The sequence below is a fragment of the Pholis gunnellus genome (genome assembly GCF_910591455.1).
Source record: "Pholis gunnellus genome assembly, chromosome: 8".
Classification (NCBI taxonomy): domain Eukaryota; kingdom Metazoa; phylum Chordata; class Actinopteri; order Perciformes; family Pholidae; genus Pholis; species Pholis gunnellus.
Window position 1 is genome coordinate 12,756,749 of NC_136534.1, and position 15,214 is coordinate 12,771,962.

General features: G+C 43.5%; 3 protein-coding genes across 3 annotated transcripts; 2 read left to right on the forward strand and 1 right to left on the reverse strand.

Moving 5' to 3' along the window:
* Nucleotides 1–1,164: 1,164 nt before the first annotated feature.
* Nucleotides 1,165–2,324, forward strand: tmem158 (transmembrane protein 158; the record flags this gene model as incomplete). Its single annotated transcript, XM_079164545.1, has 1 exon — nucleotides 1,165–2,324. The coding sequence occupies exon 1, from the start codon at nucleotides 1,623–1,625 to the stop codon at nucleotides 2,322–2,324; it is 702 nt and encodes a 233-aa protein (XP_079020671.1). The 5' UTR covers nucleotides 1,165–1,622.
* A 2,129-nt stretch (nucleotides 2,325–4,453) lies between these two features.
* cdcp1a (CUB domain containing protein 1a) lies at nucleotides 4,454–12,191 on the forward strand. The gene is made up of 9 exons (XM_079164529.1): nucleotides 4,454–4,651; nucleotides 5,505–5,714; nucleotides 5,840–6,202; nucleotides 6,315–6,683; nucleotides 7,637–7,828; nucleotides 8,213–8,584; nucleotides 8,671–9,021; nucleotides 10,028–10,115; nucleotides 10,368–12,191. Exons 1-9 carry the CDS (start codon nucleotides 4,588–4,590, stop codon nucleotides 10,795–10,797), a joined length of 2,439 nt encoding a protein of 812 aa, XP_079020655.1. The 5' UTR covers nucleotides 4,454–4,587; the 3' UTR covers nucleotides 10,798–12,191.
* A 496-nt stretch (nucleotides 12,192–12,687) lies between these two features.
* On the reverse strand, nucleotides 12,688–14,184 carry clec3ba (C-type lectin domain family 3, member Ba). The gene is made up of 3 exons (XM_079164546.1): nucleotides 14,018–14,184; nucleotides 13,748–13,846; nucleotides 12,688–13,538 (listed from the first exon to the last, which is right to left on the reverse strand). Exons 1-3 carry the CDS (start codon nucleotides 14,106–14,108, stop codon nucleotides 13,138–13,140), a joined length of 591 nt encoding a protein of 196 aa, XP_079020672.1. The 5' UTR covers nucleotides 14,109–14,184; the 3' UTR covers nucleotides 12,688–13,137.
* Between the last annotated feature and the right edge of the window lie 1,030 nt (nucleotides 14,185–15,214).

Here is a 15,214-nt window from a genome sequence, read left to right on the forward strand (position 1 = left end):
AGCAGACAGATTACGGACTGTTGGGTTTCCCTCTCTTAGATGTTTTCATGAGCGAGACAAAACAAAAGTTTTATTTTGTCATTGTTGTTTTTGCTTTCTATTTATTGCATTGGATATATTGCCCATACACACAATCTGTTTAGGTAACCGTTGTCAAATAAACAGCACAGTGAAGAGTTGATTTCATGCCTGAATTGAAATGATGAATGGCAGTAATTTTTAAGATTTTCCAAATGGAATATTTTGCATAAAATCCGTCCTTGCATTCTTGAACTACTGCGGTTTTATCACTGAATGGAGGGGAATACATTCAGCTCTTAGTCCACACATACAGGAACATGTGGACAAGTCTTGGTGAGGAAGTGAGAGAGCAGCCCTGGCCTTTTACCTCATCATCACTGCTTAGGTGCTCTTGAGCAAGGCACCTGAGCCCCTGCTGCCAGTGGAGCTACTATCAGTGACCAGCATTCATGCAGTGATTGTATTCTGGTCACAGAACGGTTGCTTGTTAATCTTTCTTGCGTGGGATCAAGATTAACTTCTGATCTTTTAGCTCTCTTGCGCATGATGACAATGTTTCTAAGCGTATTGTGACCTTAAAGGGAATCAACGTCTATGACATTGAAATGGAATTTAAAAAATACAGAAGTTAGAAATGTGTTAAGCTTTACTTTCAGAATGAAAATGGCTCCATGGCTGAGCAACGTTGGCAGTTTTTGTGTTGTATTTCATTTTAATTGGGTATTTAATTGGGTTATTCCAATATGTTTGGGTCTCCATATTTAAATGTCACTGATTTTAAGCCAACACAACAAATACATAGATACAGGATTCACTGCTATCCAACCAGACTTCTATTCATGGCAGTAAGATGGTTTTGAAACAGCATTCATGATATTGAAAGATAATCAGTAACAGATCAGTTAAATATAAATATACTCATGTTATTACAGACTATTAACCATGAGCAGGGTTATGCCACAGAATGTTTCGTCTCACTTATTTCTGTTATTCAGTCTTTTCTCATCCTGGAGAGAGAAATGCAAAAGTCGCAGATCAACACAGAGACAGCGACAACAAGGCTGGATTTCTGTTTTCAAATCCTTTCATTTCATTGAGAAAGTTGCATTGAGCACGAGGACTGGCTGATTGGAAGATGTGCGTTGAACTTCTGTCCCTGCGCACTGGAGGCTCTCTCCTCACCGCTCCTCCTGTGTTTTCCTGCTCAGCGCCGCTCACACCTGAAGTGACAGAGAGGGAGTGACGCTCAGAGACGCTCCAAGCTGTGATGAAGGCAGCGCGCGGTGCTGCCCTGCCTGCCGCTTCTTCTTCTTCTTCTTCTTCTTCTTCTTCTTCTTCTTCTGTACAGAGACTGCAGGACACATTTGGAGATCGAGTCAGAAGCAAAACAATATCCAAAAGAGGAGCGGGGGGGACACGCGCATGTGACAGGCTTTGGACGTTTCTCATTCAAACAAGTCGGGCAGGGAATTAAATCTCTCCATCGGGAGCGGCGTTATTAAAAAACCACTGGCGACTGGCGTTTTGAAGCATTGCACGCCTCGTCCGTCGCCTGTGGATCGTCACAGCACCATGCGAGCGGGAGAGACGCGCCCTGTGCCATGCTGAACGACTCTCCGACTCTCCTGCTGGCTCTCACCGCGGTGGCCGGACTTCTCCAGCGATGTCAGGGCTGGAGCGACGAGGACCTCCTCCTGCCGCCCATCAACTCCTCCAACGGGTTCCTGTCCAACCTGGAGGTGGACGTGCGCTTCTCCAAGAGGTCTGTGGAGGAGAGCGACGCCTCGCCCGACGGCTCCTCCCTGCAGACCCTGTCCCAGTGCAACGTGAGCGTCCAGAGACTCCTGCCCACCTCGCTGGTGGCCCGCTGGGACAGCAGCTTCGGCTTCCAGTGTGACGTGCTCATCTACACCACCAACAACCACGGAAGGGCTTTTTTCTCCGCGTCTTTGAACAGGGCGATCTCCCCCGTCGTCATCGAGCATCTCGGGGTCACCGGGGGTCAGCAGGAGCTGCGGCTGTGCGTGGGCTGCGGGATGTCCCGGTACCGGAGGTTCGGTCAGGGCAGGTCGAGGGGCCAGCAGACCGGGGATCAGGTCGCTTTCTGCTGCGTGGATTTCAGCCTCGACGAGCTGAAGGGGGACAAAAGTTGGAGGCTCAACAGAAAGCCCATCGAGTCGACACTTGTGGCTTGTTTCATGACTTTGGTCATCATTGTGTGGAGTGTTGCTGCTCTCATATGGCCAGTCCCGATCATTGCAGGATTTCTGCCCAATGGGATGGAGCAGAGGAGACCGAGATAATTGAAATAATCTTTATTATAATTAGCCTGTGCTGCCTATACTATAATTGTAGCCATTCAACTGTTCACCTGAATGAATGATTGAGGAGCTTTGGAGACACTTTGACCAAATCTTTTAGTTTTGGGTGTTCTTTAATCCTTATTAGAGCTCCTCATGCAGGACAACCAAGGTAAAGTATATGATGGATTATACTAGCCAATAGTAATCTGGGACCAACACCAATGTGTTTTGTATACCCTTGTAGGCCTTCCTATAGATTATGTCAGTGCACACTTTTCTCTTTAAACAGTGTTTGTATAGTTTTTAATCTTTCTAGAAAGTTTTTGCCTTATCCCATGTGTAGGATTTTTTGCACTGAAAACTGAACTTTAAAGTGTGCTGTCACATATATAGGCTAACCTATAGTCTTGTTCACAGTAAATGTAATAGCTTATTCCCAATACGTTCTGAAAAGATAGATGTTGTTTCTGATTGACATATAGAGAGGGTTTCAATAATTATATTGTTAGATTTATAATGTCAAGCTCTAGGCGTGCTTATTTGTATTCATGTTCCAGCGGTTTCAATGATAATAAAATTGATTATAGGCTATAACTCAGATTCTGTCTGAACTGTTCTCTGTAGCCTGAATCAATTTACTTCAATGAACACAACATGTGATCCAAAGTGGAAAATATACTCAGTTGCCAGTTTATTAGGTACATCAAGCTAAAACCAATGCAGTCAAATGCAACAGTCCATTCAATAAAATCTGCCTTCGTGAAGGTCATAATGTTTAGTTTTACTAAAACTGTTTTAGACAGGCGTTAAATCAACTGTGTTCATTTTGGAGGATGTAGTTTGTGGCGCTGTTAAGCTGCATTTCATTATACAGAGAGGTGTTTTTTTTCTCGTTGATATAAATGGGATGGACTAAATAATAGAAACATCTGTCAGTATAACACAATACAATTCAACAGCACCACAATGAACCCTCCAAAATGATCATAAGAAGATGATCATATTTTAACACGGATGAGGCACAAATTGCAGAAATAGATTTGTTTTTTAAATGATCACATACATTATAAAAATGCCGGGCTACATGCAACTTTAATTATACATTTTGCTCACACTTGGTATTACCTGCAGATGTGGAATTATTACCAGAAGTAAAACCGTTGAGCAGGATGTAAAACCGTTGTTTTAGTACTGTATTGTTAACTCATGTTGACTCATGGGTTGCTTTGCCCCCCAGAACTAAAGACACTTTCTCCACATACAACCTGCTCTTTTCCCCAGTGTAAATGTGTTACTGTGACTTAGTGTCAGTGTATGTTATGTGGATCGTCCAGTCAAGAGAGACTTTATCAGCCTGAACCATCAACAACACTGTTTTAGTGTCCTGCTGAGCTGACTGACCAGTTTATGATGATGACAAATTAGTAGATGTTTATCTGTAAAAATAAGCTTTTTTTTATACAGCCAATTGATAATTTAATTATTATGTAAAATACACTTAATTGTCAGTTGAATAAATTCGCTCAGTTTTAACCAATGCAATTCAACAGCCCTTCAATAATCCTCTTTTCATTAGGGTTGTAAGTGGGGTGGACAAAATAACAGAAAACCTCTCAGTATAATAACGTACAGACCAACAGCACCAGCTACAACCTCCAGCATTTCTCTAAAACAGTTTCACATTACAACCGTCAAGACTGTATTGAAGGAATTAGACTGCATTATTTTTTTTATCAAGTGTAGTCTACCTATAAATCTTGAAGTGGACGACAATAGAAACACATTCTTTAATATTTTTCTATGGGACGAGTTCGTGTTGAGCCTGCTGTATTATAATATATAATATGGTACCACTGGGCTATAATTAGAAATAATTAGAAGAACAGTAGCCTATATACTTTGTTGTAGGCTATTTAATAAATTAACACAATTGTATTTTTAATTGCAAATAACTATTTGTCAAAATGATCCTGCAGACATAACTAAACAGTCATATTTAGCAGTTTTTCTTTAAATCATTACCTGCCAAAATGGCCGACCGGACCACGCCTTTTCATTACCTGGTGCTTTAACGCCGCCAGTCCTGACACACTCACTCACACACACATACAGGAAGCGGAGGAGTTGTGTCTGCTCTTCACGTGAACGAAACGGAAAATGTGGCGTACTTAAAGTCGCACCTCTGGACGAGAAGCGATGAAATATGCGCACGTATCTGGACCAGATTTCCTCCGGATCAAATAGAAGCACATTATAGGACAGCATGTCCTCAGCGGGTGTCGCGGTTCAGCTTTTACTTCTTGCATTCATCGCCTTCACTGTATCAGGTAAGTTACAGCTTAATTATTAACCAGCAGCACAGACACGCTGATGAGGTGAAAGATCTGCCGTTTGAATATGAACACTGATTAGTCCTCACGTTAGAGGACAGTGGTTGTGTGGAGACACGTGGAGGTCTCATCAGACATCAGTGTTGCTAAGCTGTTGTTATTGTGCTGATTACTGCTAATAGACGTCGGGACCTGGTTGACTTTAATGATTGCTTTGATGAGTCGTGTCTGAGTAAATGAAGTTATAAGGTGGGGATCAGTCCGAGGACACAAATGAAAGAAAGGCCCTGTTGTGTATCCGTGAGGAGTTTCTGCTGTTGACTGAACTGACCAGTTTTCTGTTGTTTGTTAAACGGGAATCTCATCATCGAAAACGGCTCACAGACCTAATCTGATGTGTCATCTGTCATATGATGACAGGTTGTGTCTGTGTTGTCCACACACACACACACACACACACACACACACACACACACACACACACACACATATAATAACACACACAGAATGATAGAGTGTAAACCAGGATATGTGAGACAGTGGAGAGGTGATTCAAGGAGCTGTTGTGTGTTTTTTATCATGGCTCTGTTTGCTCACTTCAGGCCTGGTTAGTCATAGCTGTTGGCCTCATATCTCAAAGCAGTTAGTCATTGTGACTTTGTTAATAACTTAGCAAGACTTCCGTAGATTCAGATTTTCCGTGCCATCTAAGAGGTGATTTCATTGTGATTATTGCGTGTTATTCAGCACTGAACATCTGTGTGTGTGTGTGTGTTTTTCTTTTTATCAAAGTTTCTCCCCTTTTCTCTTAATCCCAATTTCACGCATTGTGTTTTTTTCTTCCCCCTAGGGGTCCAGCAGCTGACCGTCACCCCGGTCAGAGGCACCTACCTCAACATCAGCAGTAGTCAGGTCAAAGGTTGCCAAGTGTGCGCAGGGACCGGACGCTCACGACAATGTAGTCCATCCCTCGTGATAAAAGACAGCACTCCTGTCTCAATGGAGTTTGAATGCTCCAGACCTCAAGATGTATTCAGCGTGGAAATAGTGCGGAATATAGGTAAATGTAGTACTCTAGCAATGTTATTTGAATGGCTCTTCTTTTAAAGAAATCATTTTATCTTGCAGAACCAATGTAGTTGGATTTGTTTGTTGTGAAATTCATCGGTTAATATCTCCTCTCAGAATGTACCACAAAGTTGTGCAATGGCCACATCATCCAGGCTGACTCCGACTCACTTCCTTTGCTGGATTTTCACCGCAAGTTCACCTGGAACCTGAGGGCATCTGCACCGAAAGCGTTCAAAATAGACTTCGGCAGCTCGGGTGTGAGACAGATCAATCCGTCTGAGAGATGTCCAGACAGACACAGCTACACCCTGCAGGCCTTCCAGGCTACAGGGGACGTGGCCGTGGGTAAATACTGCAGAATGGGGCCCGTCGTTAGTGCTCAGATACTGAATCAAGGGAGCTTTTCTCTGGACGTCCCAGCAGGGCAGAAGCTGCAAAATGCCCAGTTTGATGTGTCTGTTGGGGAGGAAATCAAATGTGAGTTGGTGTCTGATTGATCGCTCATGCCCCGTGTGTCACACGTTACATTGTTTGACCGTTGAATGCGTCTTTTTTTTTTTTTCTTCTTTCTTTTCTCTCTCTCTCACAGCTCTTGCTAAAATTACACTGACGTTACCAAAAGGGACCTCGTCCTCAGAGTTGCTCTCTCCAAACTACCCGGACGGTTTTCCTGACGGCGGCGTGATGGAGTGGTACTTTCAGGTCCCCGACAAACAAAAGACAGCCATTCAGTTCTTGAATCTCACACAGCCGCGTTGTGTGAAGAAGGGGACCACGGTGGAGTACCACAGCACAGGTAGAAAGGCGTCGGTGCGGAGTCTGACAGACTCGCAGCCGGACCACATCCAGGGAAAGTTCACCCTGAAGCTGAGGAACTGCGAGAGGGACAGAAGAAGTGTTGGCTCTGCTGGACTGTCGGTAAACTTCAAGGTGTCTTCCTCAAGTGCAAGCTCATCAGGTTTGCTTATCATTTTTAACTTTTGACCTCTGACAAGATAGTTATGCATTTGGCCCTCTGTAGATGTAATGTTGTACCTCTCAAATATTGATCAAATTAAGTGGCAGGTAGACCTTGAGCCTTGAGACCTCAACGGTTTTATCCACGCTATACCTATGACGCTAACTGAGATGGGTTATTTCTAAGGATGATATAAAAGATCAAAATGATTGAACTGAAATTTTAACCTTCGATTAATATTAGTGGAACGTTTAGCAGCTGAAGAGACAGATATTTCCCTCAGGAGTTGGTAGAGACTACAAAAATCAGCTAAAAGACAGAAAATGGCCACTAATGTTGCTTCCTTTCTTGCCAAGTGATCTGCTTTAAAGTTACCGACTACAATTGATCCTTCAAACATGTTTTGTCTGTTGGTGTCAAATAATTTATTTTTATAAAGACGTGACATGAAAAAGAAAGCTAATGTTGGAATGCAAACGTTAAAGAGGTATAATAGAAAGCAGTTCTTGGGGTCATTAGCAACACGGTGACTGGTTCACTGTTGGTGCAGGTTTTGCTGTTGATTAAATAGTTTATAGGATGACGGATGTCTCCTCTACATGTTGCAGCAGGATGCAGTTTCATCAGTCAGGAGTGGGAGAGAAATTTCCCTGCTCTATGGAAAGGCTCCTGTGAGGATGAGTAACGTGTGGGACGTGGGCCTCATGGCGTTATATCTTAAGATAGAGGGGGGGGCTCTGAGATTGCCTCATCGCGGAGTCTCAAATGACTGAACACACTTCCTTCAACGTTCGGGGGAATCCCGTTCAGCTCTATCAGTCAAATCGAAATTCAAATTCCCGTTTGACGTGGTTGTGACGTGAAACGAAGGTGCCCACACATTTGCATTTGTGTGCTTGTGGGAGTTGGTGAGCAGAGGAAATGCTAATATCTTATTGTGTTTTGTTCTGTAGTGACGTGTGACGTGGATATGAGCAAAATGGACGGCCTTGCTCTTCACATCGAGAGGTTGAGGCCGGCCTCCGCCTGCGTGATGAAAGTAAACTCCGTGCCGAAGGAGAAGATCACAGTCACTTCAAGGAGTAAGCTGACTTTCCAGGACTGCTTTCCTGAAGACGTACAAGTCACCGCCACGAGAGTCATAGGTAAGTACAGGTTGAAGCGTTTAGCGGCGGCGGCCCCGGGCCTGGAAAATAAGCCTTGAATCATTCTTATAACTCTCCATGCTTTATTAGATGAATAACCGAACAAAGAGCATGACTGACGCCAACATCATGTCTTACCCCAAATATTTATTATTATTATCTTCGAACCCTGACTTACACCAAGTAGCTAATCTCATAGTTAGTTAGTTTGGGTTTAATTTGTCCAGGTTTTGAGACAAGTTGCCGTTTCTCGTAGTCAACATTGCTCTACGGAAACGTAATCCCTTTTTTTTAATCTGGACATTTCTCATGAGACATTTTCATTGGCTAGAAATCGGTTTCAATTTAGTTTCTCTAACCAGAAGTGTGAAAATGCCTTTTCAGAGTGCAGTCGACTCAAAGACTGCCCGAAGAAGCCGGACCGTCTGTCGGTGCCTGCGCTGCCGCCCTGCTTCCCCGTCCCTCTGAGCAGCGTGACCTGGACTCTCCGTCCCCCTCGGGGCGGCACAGTGGAGCTGACCTCTCCCACTGAGCTCCTCAAGCAGTCCCTACCCGGGCAGCAGTGCAACGACAGCATCGTTATCAAAGTGGCCGAAGACGACGGCACTACTATCGGACACTTCTGCCCTCGGGGAGCCATACAGAAGATCCAAATCCACACCAACATGTCCGTCACTGTGTCCCGCGTGGAGGGTGAAGCACGTAGCACGCCCCTCAAGCATGAGCTGAGTGCCATTTTTAAAGGGGAGATAGCAGGTAACAAGCCAAACAAATGAAATGAATACATTAAATGCCTGTTTTTCAGTGATGTTAAATATTCCTTTCTTTCTAATCATTTTCAGAAAGTTACATATTCACTGTATCTCCAAAGAGAGACACTCCTGTCCTTTTGGCCACTCCTGGTTGGCCAGTAGGAATGAAGTCTTCCACCACCGTCTCCTGGATCGTCTCTGTCCCGCCGAAGATGGACGCTCACCTGATGTTTGCCAACCTCAGCCAGCCCAAGTGCAGCAACCGCCACACCAGAATCAGGGTGCAGAGAGTCGGCTACCTGGAGGAGGATTACAGCCGCAGGGAGGACGACCATGCCGAGAGTGAGATCACCGTCTCTTCGAACTTCTACCTGAACATGTCCAACTGTCAGCCTGAAAGAGGAGACTTCAGCGTCATCACCAAGGTCACCCTGCAGAAGAGTAAGAGGACATTCTGTACGGTTACCCCGTCGGCATTGTAGTTTTGTGTAAGCTGTAATTCAAAAACATACAAATTTAGACTGTGTGTTTTTAAAGGCATCTTTAAGACATGCTGGAGTCTGCACACTAGATAACTGTAAATTAATTCTTTCACGTCTTTTACATGCGTTTCTGTCCGGCACCAAGTATTTAACGTATAGATGTGAGTGTGATGCCACACAGAAACATCTTAACAACTATTAGATGAATTGCCATGAATTTGGCACAGATATCAATGGTCCCCATACTTTGGTTTATGACCAAACACCTGCAAAACTAATGACGTTCCCATCCGCCTCGGCTGTAGCCTGCTTTGTCTTTGGTGCTATTTTAGTGGTTCATGCTAAACGTTTTGTTCTATGACATAAAATATGTCAGTAAATAACCCTCTCGTGATTTTTGAAGCTTTTACGTGTCTTTTTTGAAAAGGGCGTTTGCTAACAAGTGGCTAAACGAGACCACTAAATGTCATCAAGCCGACTAAATGTCCTCCTTTACTGCCTTGCTGTGAATACTCGCGACTGTGATGTAGTTTGTTCATAGCCTAACGTTAGCTTTTAACTTCTGAAGATTGCATTCACGGGTCAAAAAGTCATTTGTGAAGATTATCTTGTAAATGTAATTTGTTTGCCTCAGAGCTTATTTTCTGCAATAATCCAATAGAAAAATCCCCGTTGGCTCTTAGTTGATGGAACCAGTGTGACGCTAACTTCCGGGTTGGTTTACAAGAATATCTCGTCCCTGCACCACTCTGTGGCATTCCCATCAGCCTCAGCTGTACTTTGTGTTGAGCATGGCTGCAGACTGTAGACAATAACATCCATTTGTCATGAGTCATAAGAGGTTAATGAAAGTGTTCATCTTCAGGCTTCAGTAGCTTCTTTTCTAATTTGATGGACACTTAATTTCATGTACAACAGAAAGTATTAATGAAAGATTGTATCTGTTGTTGTTTTCTCTCATTTAGGCCGTCTGCTGACCATCATCCTGAGTGTGGTGGCTGCTCTGTTGGTCATTTTTGTCATCGTGCTGGTAGCTGTCTGTGTGGTGATTAGGTGAGTAGATCGGCTTCATGTTTTATTCTTCAAATGGTATCATTTATACCTTAAAATGAGGTATTTTTGTCTCTTCAGATTGCTCGCTTGTGGAAAGTTGTTTTATAAAATGTCGTGCTTTGTTAAACTACATGTTTGCCTCAACCTGCTAGAGATTTCCTCATGCATTTAAAAGTGTTTCACTTAACTGCTCAACTGTCAGTTTGATGCCATTTGTAACTCTTAAGCTCTCTATCATCTTCTGCTCAACAGGAAGAAGAAGAAGAAGCTGAGTCATCAAGTGTCCATCTACAATCCAAACGGCACCATCTTCCTGCCAGGGCTCAACGGCTTCCCCAAAACACGCGAGGACAACGAGTCGCACGTGTACGCCTCCATCGAGGACACTCTGGTCTACACGGACCTGCTGAGGAAGGGGGCAGAGATGGGGGTCTACGGGGAGTTTGACACACACCAGCCCTTCACGGGGCACACAGACTCACAAAAGCCACTGGTCTGCAGCGACGCCGATACAGACGACGCGCCAGTCGGGGCTTACCAGCAGTTTCAGGCTCCTCCACTTCCCGCCAGGCCCCCGAGCCACATCCAACCCCCGGTGGACGATGTGATTTACCCGGCTGAAAGTGAAGAGGAGCGCTCTCCGAATCTGGGGCCGCGGCTGGAGCCGGAGGGAGGGAACTGAGGAGAAGATTGGATTCAGCTCTCTACTTTTCTCTTGACCTACTTGAACTTTGAGATATTCATTCCCTGGCATCCTTGTGATTACCCGCCTTGCAAGAAGCCGTTGTGTGTTTTTTTTTCTTTCTGTCGAGCGTAGTTTTGCACCAAAGCCATGGCACACTAAACCCTGTTGAAACCCGCCTGCAGCTTTTACCTTGTTTCATCTTTTATGAAGGCAGAACATAATCATCCTCTTTACACCAGTTTTGCCGCTGTGAAAAGATCTCGTTGTTACTTTTAGATAATGAATATTTGTCTTTGATATATTTTGTACATATCACAGTTTTTTTACGCAGGAGCAAACTCGTGGGCTGTTTACGTGCAGAGTTTTTCATTTGTATCATTAAACAGACGAATAGAGAGGACTCCACTGCTGCACTTTTATAGCATCATCACAGCATGACGGCCTGTATTGCAGGAGATTGCAACAGCAGTGCATTTGCACGGACGAGTATCTTTCTGTTGTTTATCATCGCTTTTCCAGCAGCTATGGAGACTTCTAGATACTGTCACATTACACCACAAATGTGCCTTACAGAGAGGACAATGCACTCCTGCTAATACAGTTTAGGATCTTAGAGTTGTTTTTAGTTTTGTAAAAGAAGAAGAAGAAGAAAAAAAGAGTGCTTTTGTTCTTTTTTCGACCCATTTTGGACTGATCTGCTGCTAGCTAAGTGGTGTGTCTCTGTGGTCATTCAGGGACTTGTTTTTGCTCTCTACTTGTGTCTCGTGACGAATGACAATCCCTAGTCAGAGACCATATTTTACTATTTATTCTGAAGACCACAGATCCCTTCTGACATTAAACATCCTTTTGTACAAACTTCATTGCAGTCTGTGAGCAGAAAGTTATCTTTGTTGGTTGACTGAATTGTGATATTAATGGCAGGTAGCTTTTAAAAGAGAGACTGTGCGACGCATATAATTTAACGTGTGTGATGAGTGCTCGTGTGTTATTGTGAACACGGACTCAAGTGTCTGGTTTGGAACAACAAACGGATCTAAAAGGTCATGGTACACAACAAGTCCTACCTACAGTGAGTCACAGTCAAGCAGAGGTTTTCCGTACTGTTGACATGAACTGGGATAGAAAACAATAACAGCATATCAAAATCTTCATTTAAGGTATCGATTCTGATATTATGGCTGACCAAGAAGATACCAGAGTAGTTGCTTGTCTCATTTGAAGAAAAGCGGGATTCAAGTTTTTACAATCAAACTGGTGGGAAAACGCTGAATAAATTGTGTGTTTGTGTTAAGCCATGTCGCCTCCTGCAGTTCACAGAATGAACTGCAGAGGGAGACAAAGTTCCAAGTTGCCAAACGTCCATTGTCACTCCTGAGGAAATAAAGTGTTTGCTGTAAAACAATGCAAGAACTCTCTAAATGTGAAGTAAGTGTAAAATATGATCCATGAATACTTAACATGGCTGATTGACTGACATCGAGTGTTAAAGGAACTGAGATGAGGACATGCTCTCTACTGACACACTGCTGTTGACTACATCAGCGGATGTCCATGGTGACGTGCAAACATGTTTATCTGATGTAACCCTCCTTTGGATGAATAAACCATTAAGAGTGCCAACACAGAAATTAGGTTTTCATGATGGAAAATGTGTTTGTAGGGTGGAGGCACAACTACTCATCAATTGGGGACAGATGTTTTTAGAAAAGTAGGACCAGGAAACCTTTATTTTTCCTGACTTTGACCGTGGAGTATGTAAAGTGGTGACACTTGAGGAGAAAGGAAAGGAGAAGACCTTCTAACCTTTCCTTCTGATGAGCAAAAGAGTCATTTTATCTACTGAATTTGTGAGCAAGAAGACAATGCGAAGTCTACAGCTGAGGAGACACATGTTTATTAACATTATATAACGTAATATAAGCAGCATAACTTTACATCCAGTACTAGAAATAAAGAGAGGGCCTCAGAAAAGGCCCTTATTGTTCTTCAGTAAAATGTTTTATTGGATTGATTAGCAGATAACATAAAAATACATGTAACAAAGACAAGCCATCCAGTGCTGTTTACCTTGATGAATATCTAAATGTGCTATAATATGCTGGAGTATTTGAGAACAGGAGTTTATTGAATGTATGCAACATGTTTAGCTTACACAATGACATACCGTATCCCAGACCAGCCATGCACATCTCTTGGGTCAAGAGCGTAAGAAAAGATGCAGCACGTACGCAAGCATTGCATACATGTACCTGATACTCTACATGTTTCATTGTTCTCTGCAAAAAGTATTCAATGTTCACACGAGTGTTTATCTATAACGTCAGACACCAGCCCTCAGACGATGTTGAACTCGCACACGGAAGCCTTCTCGGCCCGGCAGCTCTCATCGAACCACTTCCCGTTGGCTGTGGTGGAGAGGATGCCACAGTTCTGGCTGCGGCCTCCGTCTGGCTGCAGGGTAATCTCCGTCTCCCAGTTCTTGAAGCGCACGCTGGAGCCCGATTGGTCCACCCACTGGCCCTCGGTCACCATGTCATTGACGCCCAGCCAGATGTGCTCCTCTGGGCCGATGCTCTGACGCACGTAGTTGTAGAGCTGGTCGTTCTCGTCTCCTGTCAGAGGGGTGCTCAGAGTGCCTCCCTTGGCGATGCAGTCCTCGCTGGCTGCGTGGAAGGTCTTCTTCCCCGGGTCAGCCAGGAAACACTTGCCGAGGACCTTGGTGCCTCGCAGACAAACTTAGAGGGAAATGAGGAGAAAGCCAGTGTGGCTCAGGTGTTATTGTTCTCCATCACTGGAAAGATGTTGAATTATCTTGGTGCTGTTGGGAAATATACTTATTGAGCTGTATTCCCTCTATTCTGATTCATTAACTGAGCTAAAAATTCTTTCCCATGAAATGTAATTGTGTGGCGTTTATGACAAACTCTTTTCGCAGGACAAATACCTGTGTGTAAAGCTTGCTGCTCTTTCAGCAAATTCAGCTCTTGAACAATGTCAGTAATCTGTTTCTTCAGCTCCTCAATTGCAGCACTGTTTGCAGAGTCTGTTGAAGAGGCAAAAAAAAAAAATGCGAAATGTATTCTAAGGCATAACGCATTCGGTATCGCTGACGTGCTCTCACACAGTAGTTCAGTTTAAGTTATTCTCTTAAAGTTATGAACGCATAGGACATTACTTATATCATTACATATCCAACATCAGGTTAATAACCTACCTCTCTTTCCATTTCTTTTCTTTGATGGGGTCTGCTGCAACGTGCGGTGTGCCAGCAGGAGAAGGCAAAACATCAACATGTGAGCATCCATAACACCTGGAGAAATGCTTTAAATCCACCGTAAAGAAACTGTTTTTGTTGCAGCAGCACAGAAAAAGCTCCTCACAGCTCTGAGCTTTGGCCAGACAGAGGATGTGGTGTTTTACAAGCCCGGGGCGGCGGCACAGAGTTGAATGAGGAAGTCTAATCTGAGAGAGAACAAATGTTTTACAGATGTTTTTACAGATGTTGGTGTTGCTTTTGAAACGCTGAAGGGAGATGGATGGTGAGCAGGGCTTTGCAGAGTTTAACAGACAAGCGGGACTCAGGCTCCATATGTTTGTAGGTTAACTATAAATTACAGCAGTCTGTGTGTGGTTTCACATCTGTTACATAAACATACTTCCATTTGTTCCCTCATCAATTATCTGCGTCTGTCATGTGCCACTTTATGAGCAACAAACAGTTCTGCCTTTTCTTAGTTGCTTGCTAAATGAACGGTGGGTTTTTCCTGTTGTGACTCCAACAGGCCAGAGGTTGGATGTTTTGGGGGGTTTCTCCCACAGCGCTACATCTGGATCTCCTCAGCGAGCTGGACGAGGTGCAGCTGACACGTGGCAGAGACTTATATAATGAGATTGTTGTGAATTTTAAATCTGTTTACGTTTCATCCGTGTTCTCTGTCAGGCACTAGAGAGTCACTAGAGAGTTTCAGTGATCTCTGCCAACACCGTCCTCTAAATGTTTAGCGATCGCATATTTCACTCTGAATACACACACCTCACAGCCAAATAACACATTAAAGTGATGCAATAAAGATATGCACTTCCAAACATGAGCAGAATAACACAGGTTTTATCGTGTATTCAAAGACAAACCTCTTGATAAAGAGAGTTTAGACTCCCTCTTTTTCTCCTCAATATTTATTAAGGGTCATTGGGGTAATTTACCTAAATCCATCGGTATTTAAATCATTCAGGGAAAGCCTTGTTACTTATATGTATGTGCTGCTAATGGTTACCTGAATTCTGTGTATTACATTTTGTCAATAAAAAAAAATGTTATATATCTCTAGAATAGGGCTTTATTTTTCACTCCTGATTTTTCACTTCATACTACTTTAAGATGATTTGTCTTGCATCTTATTAATATTTCTGT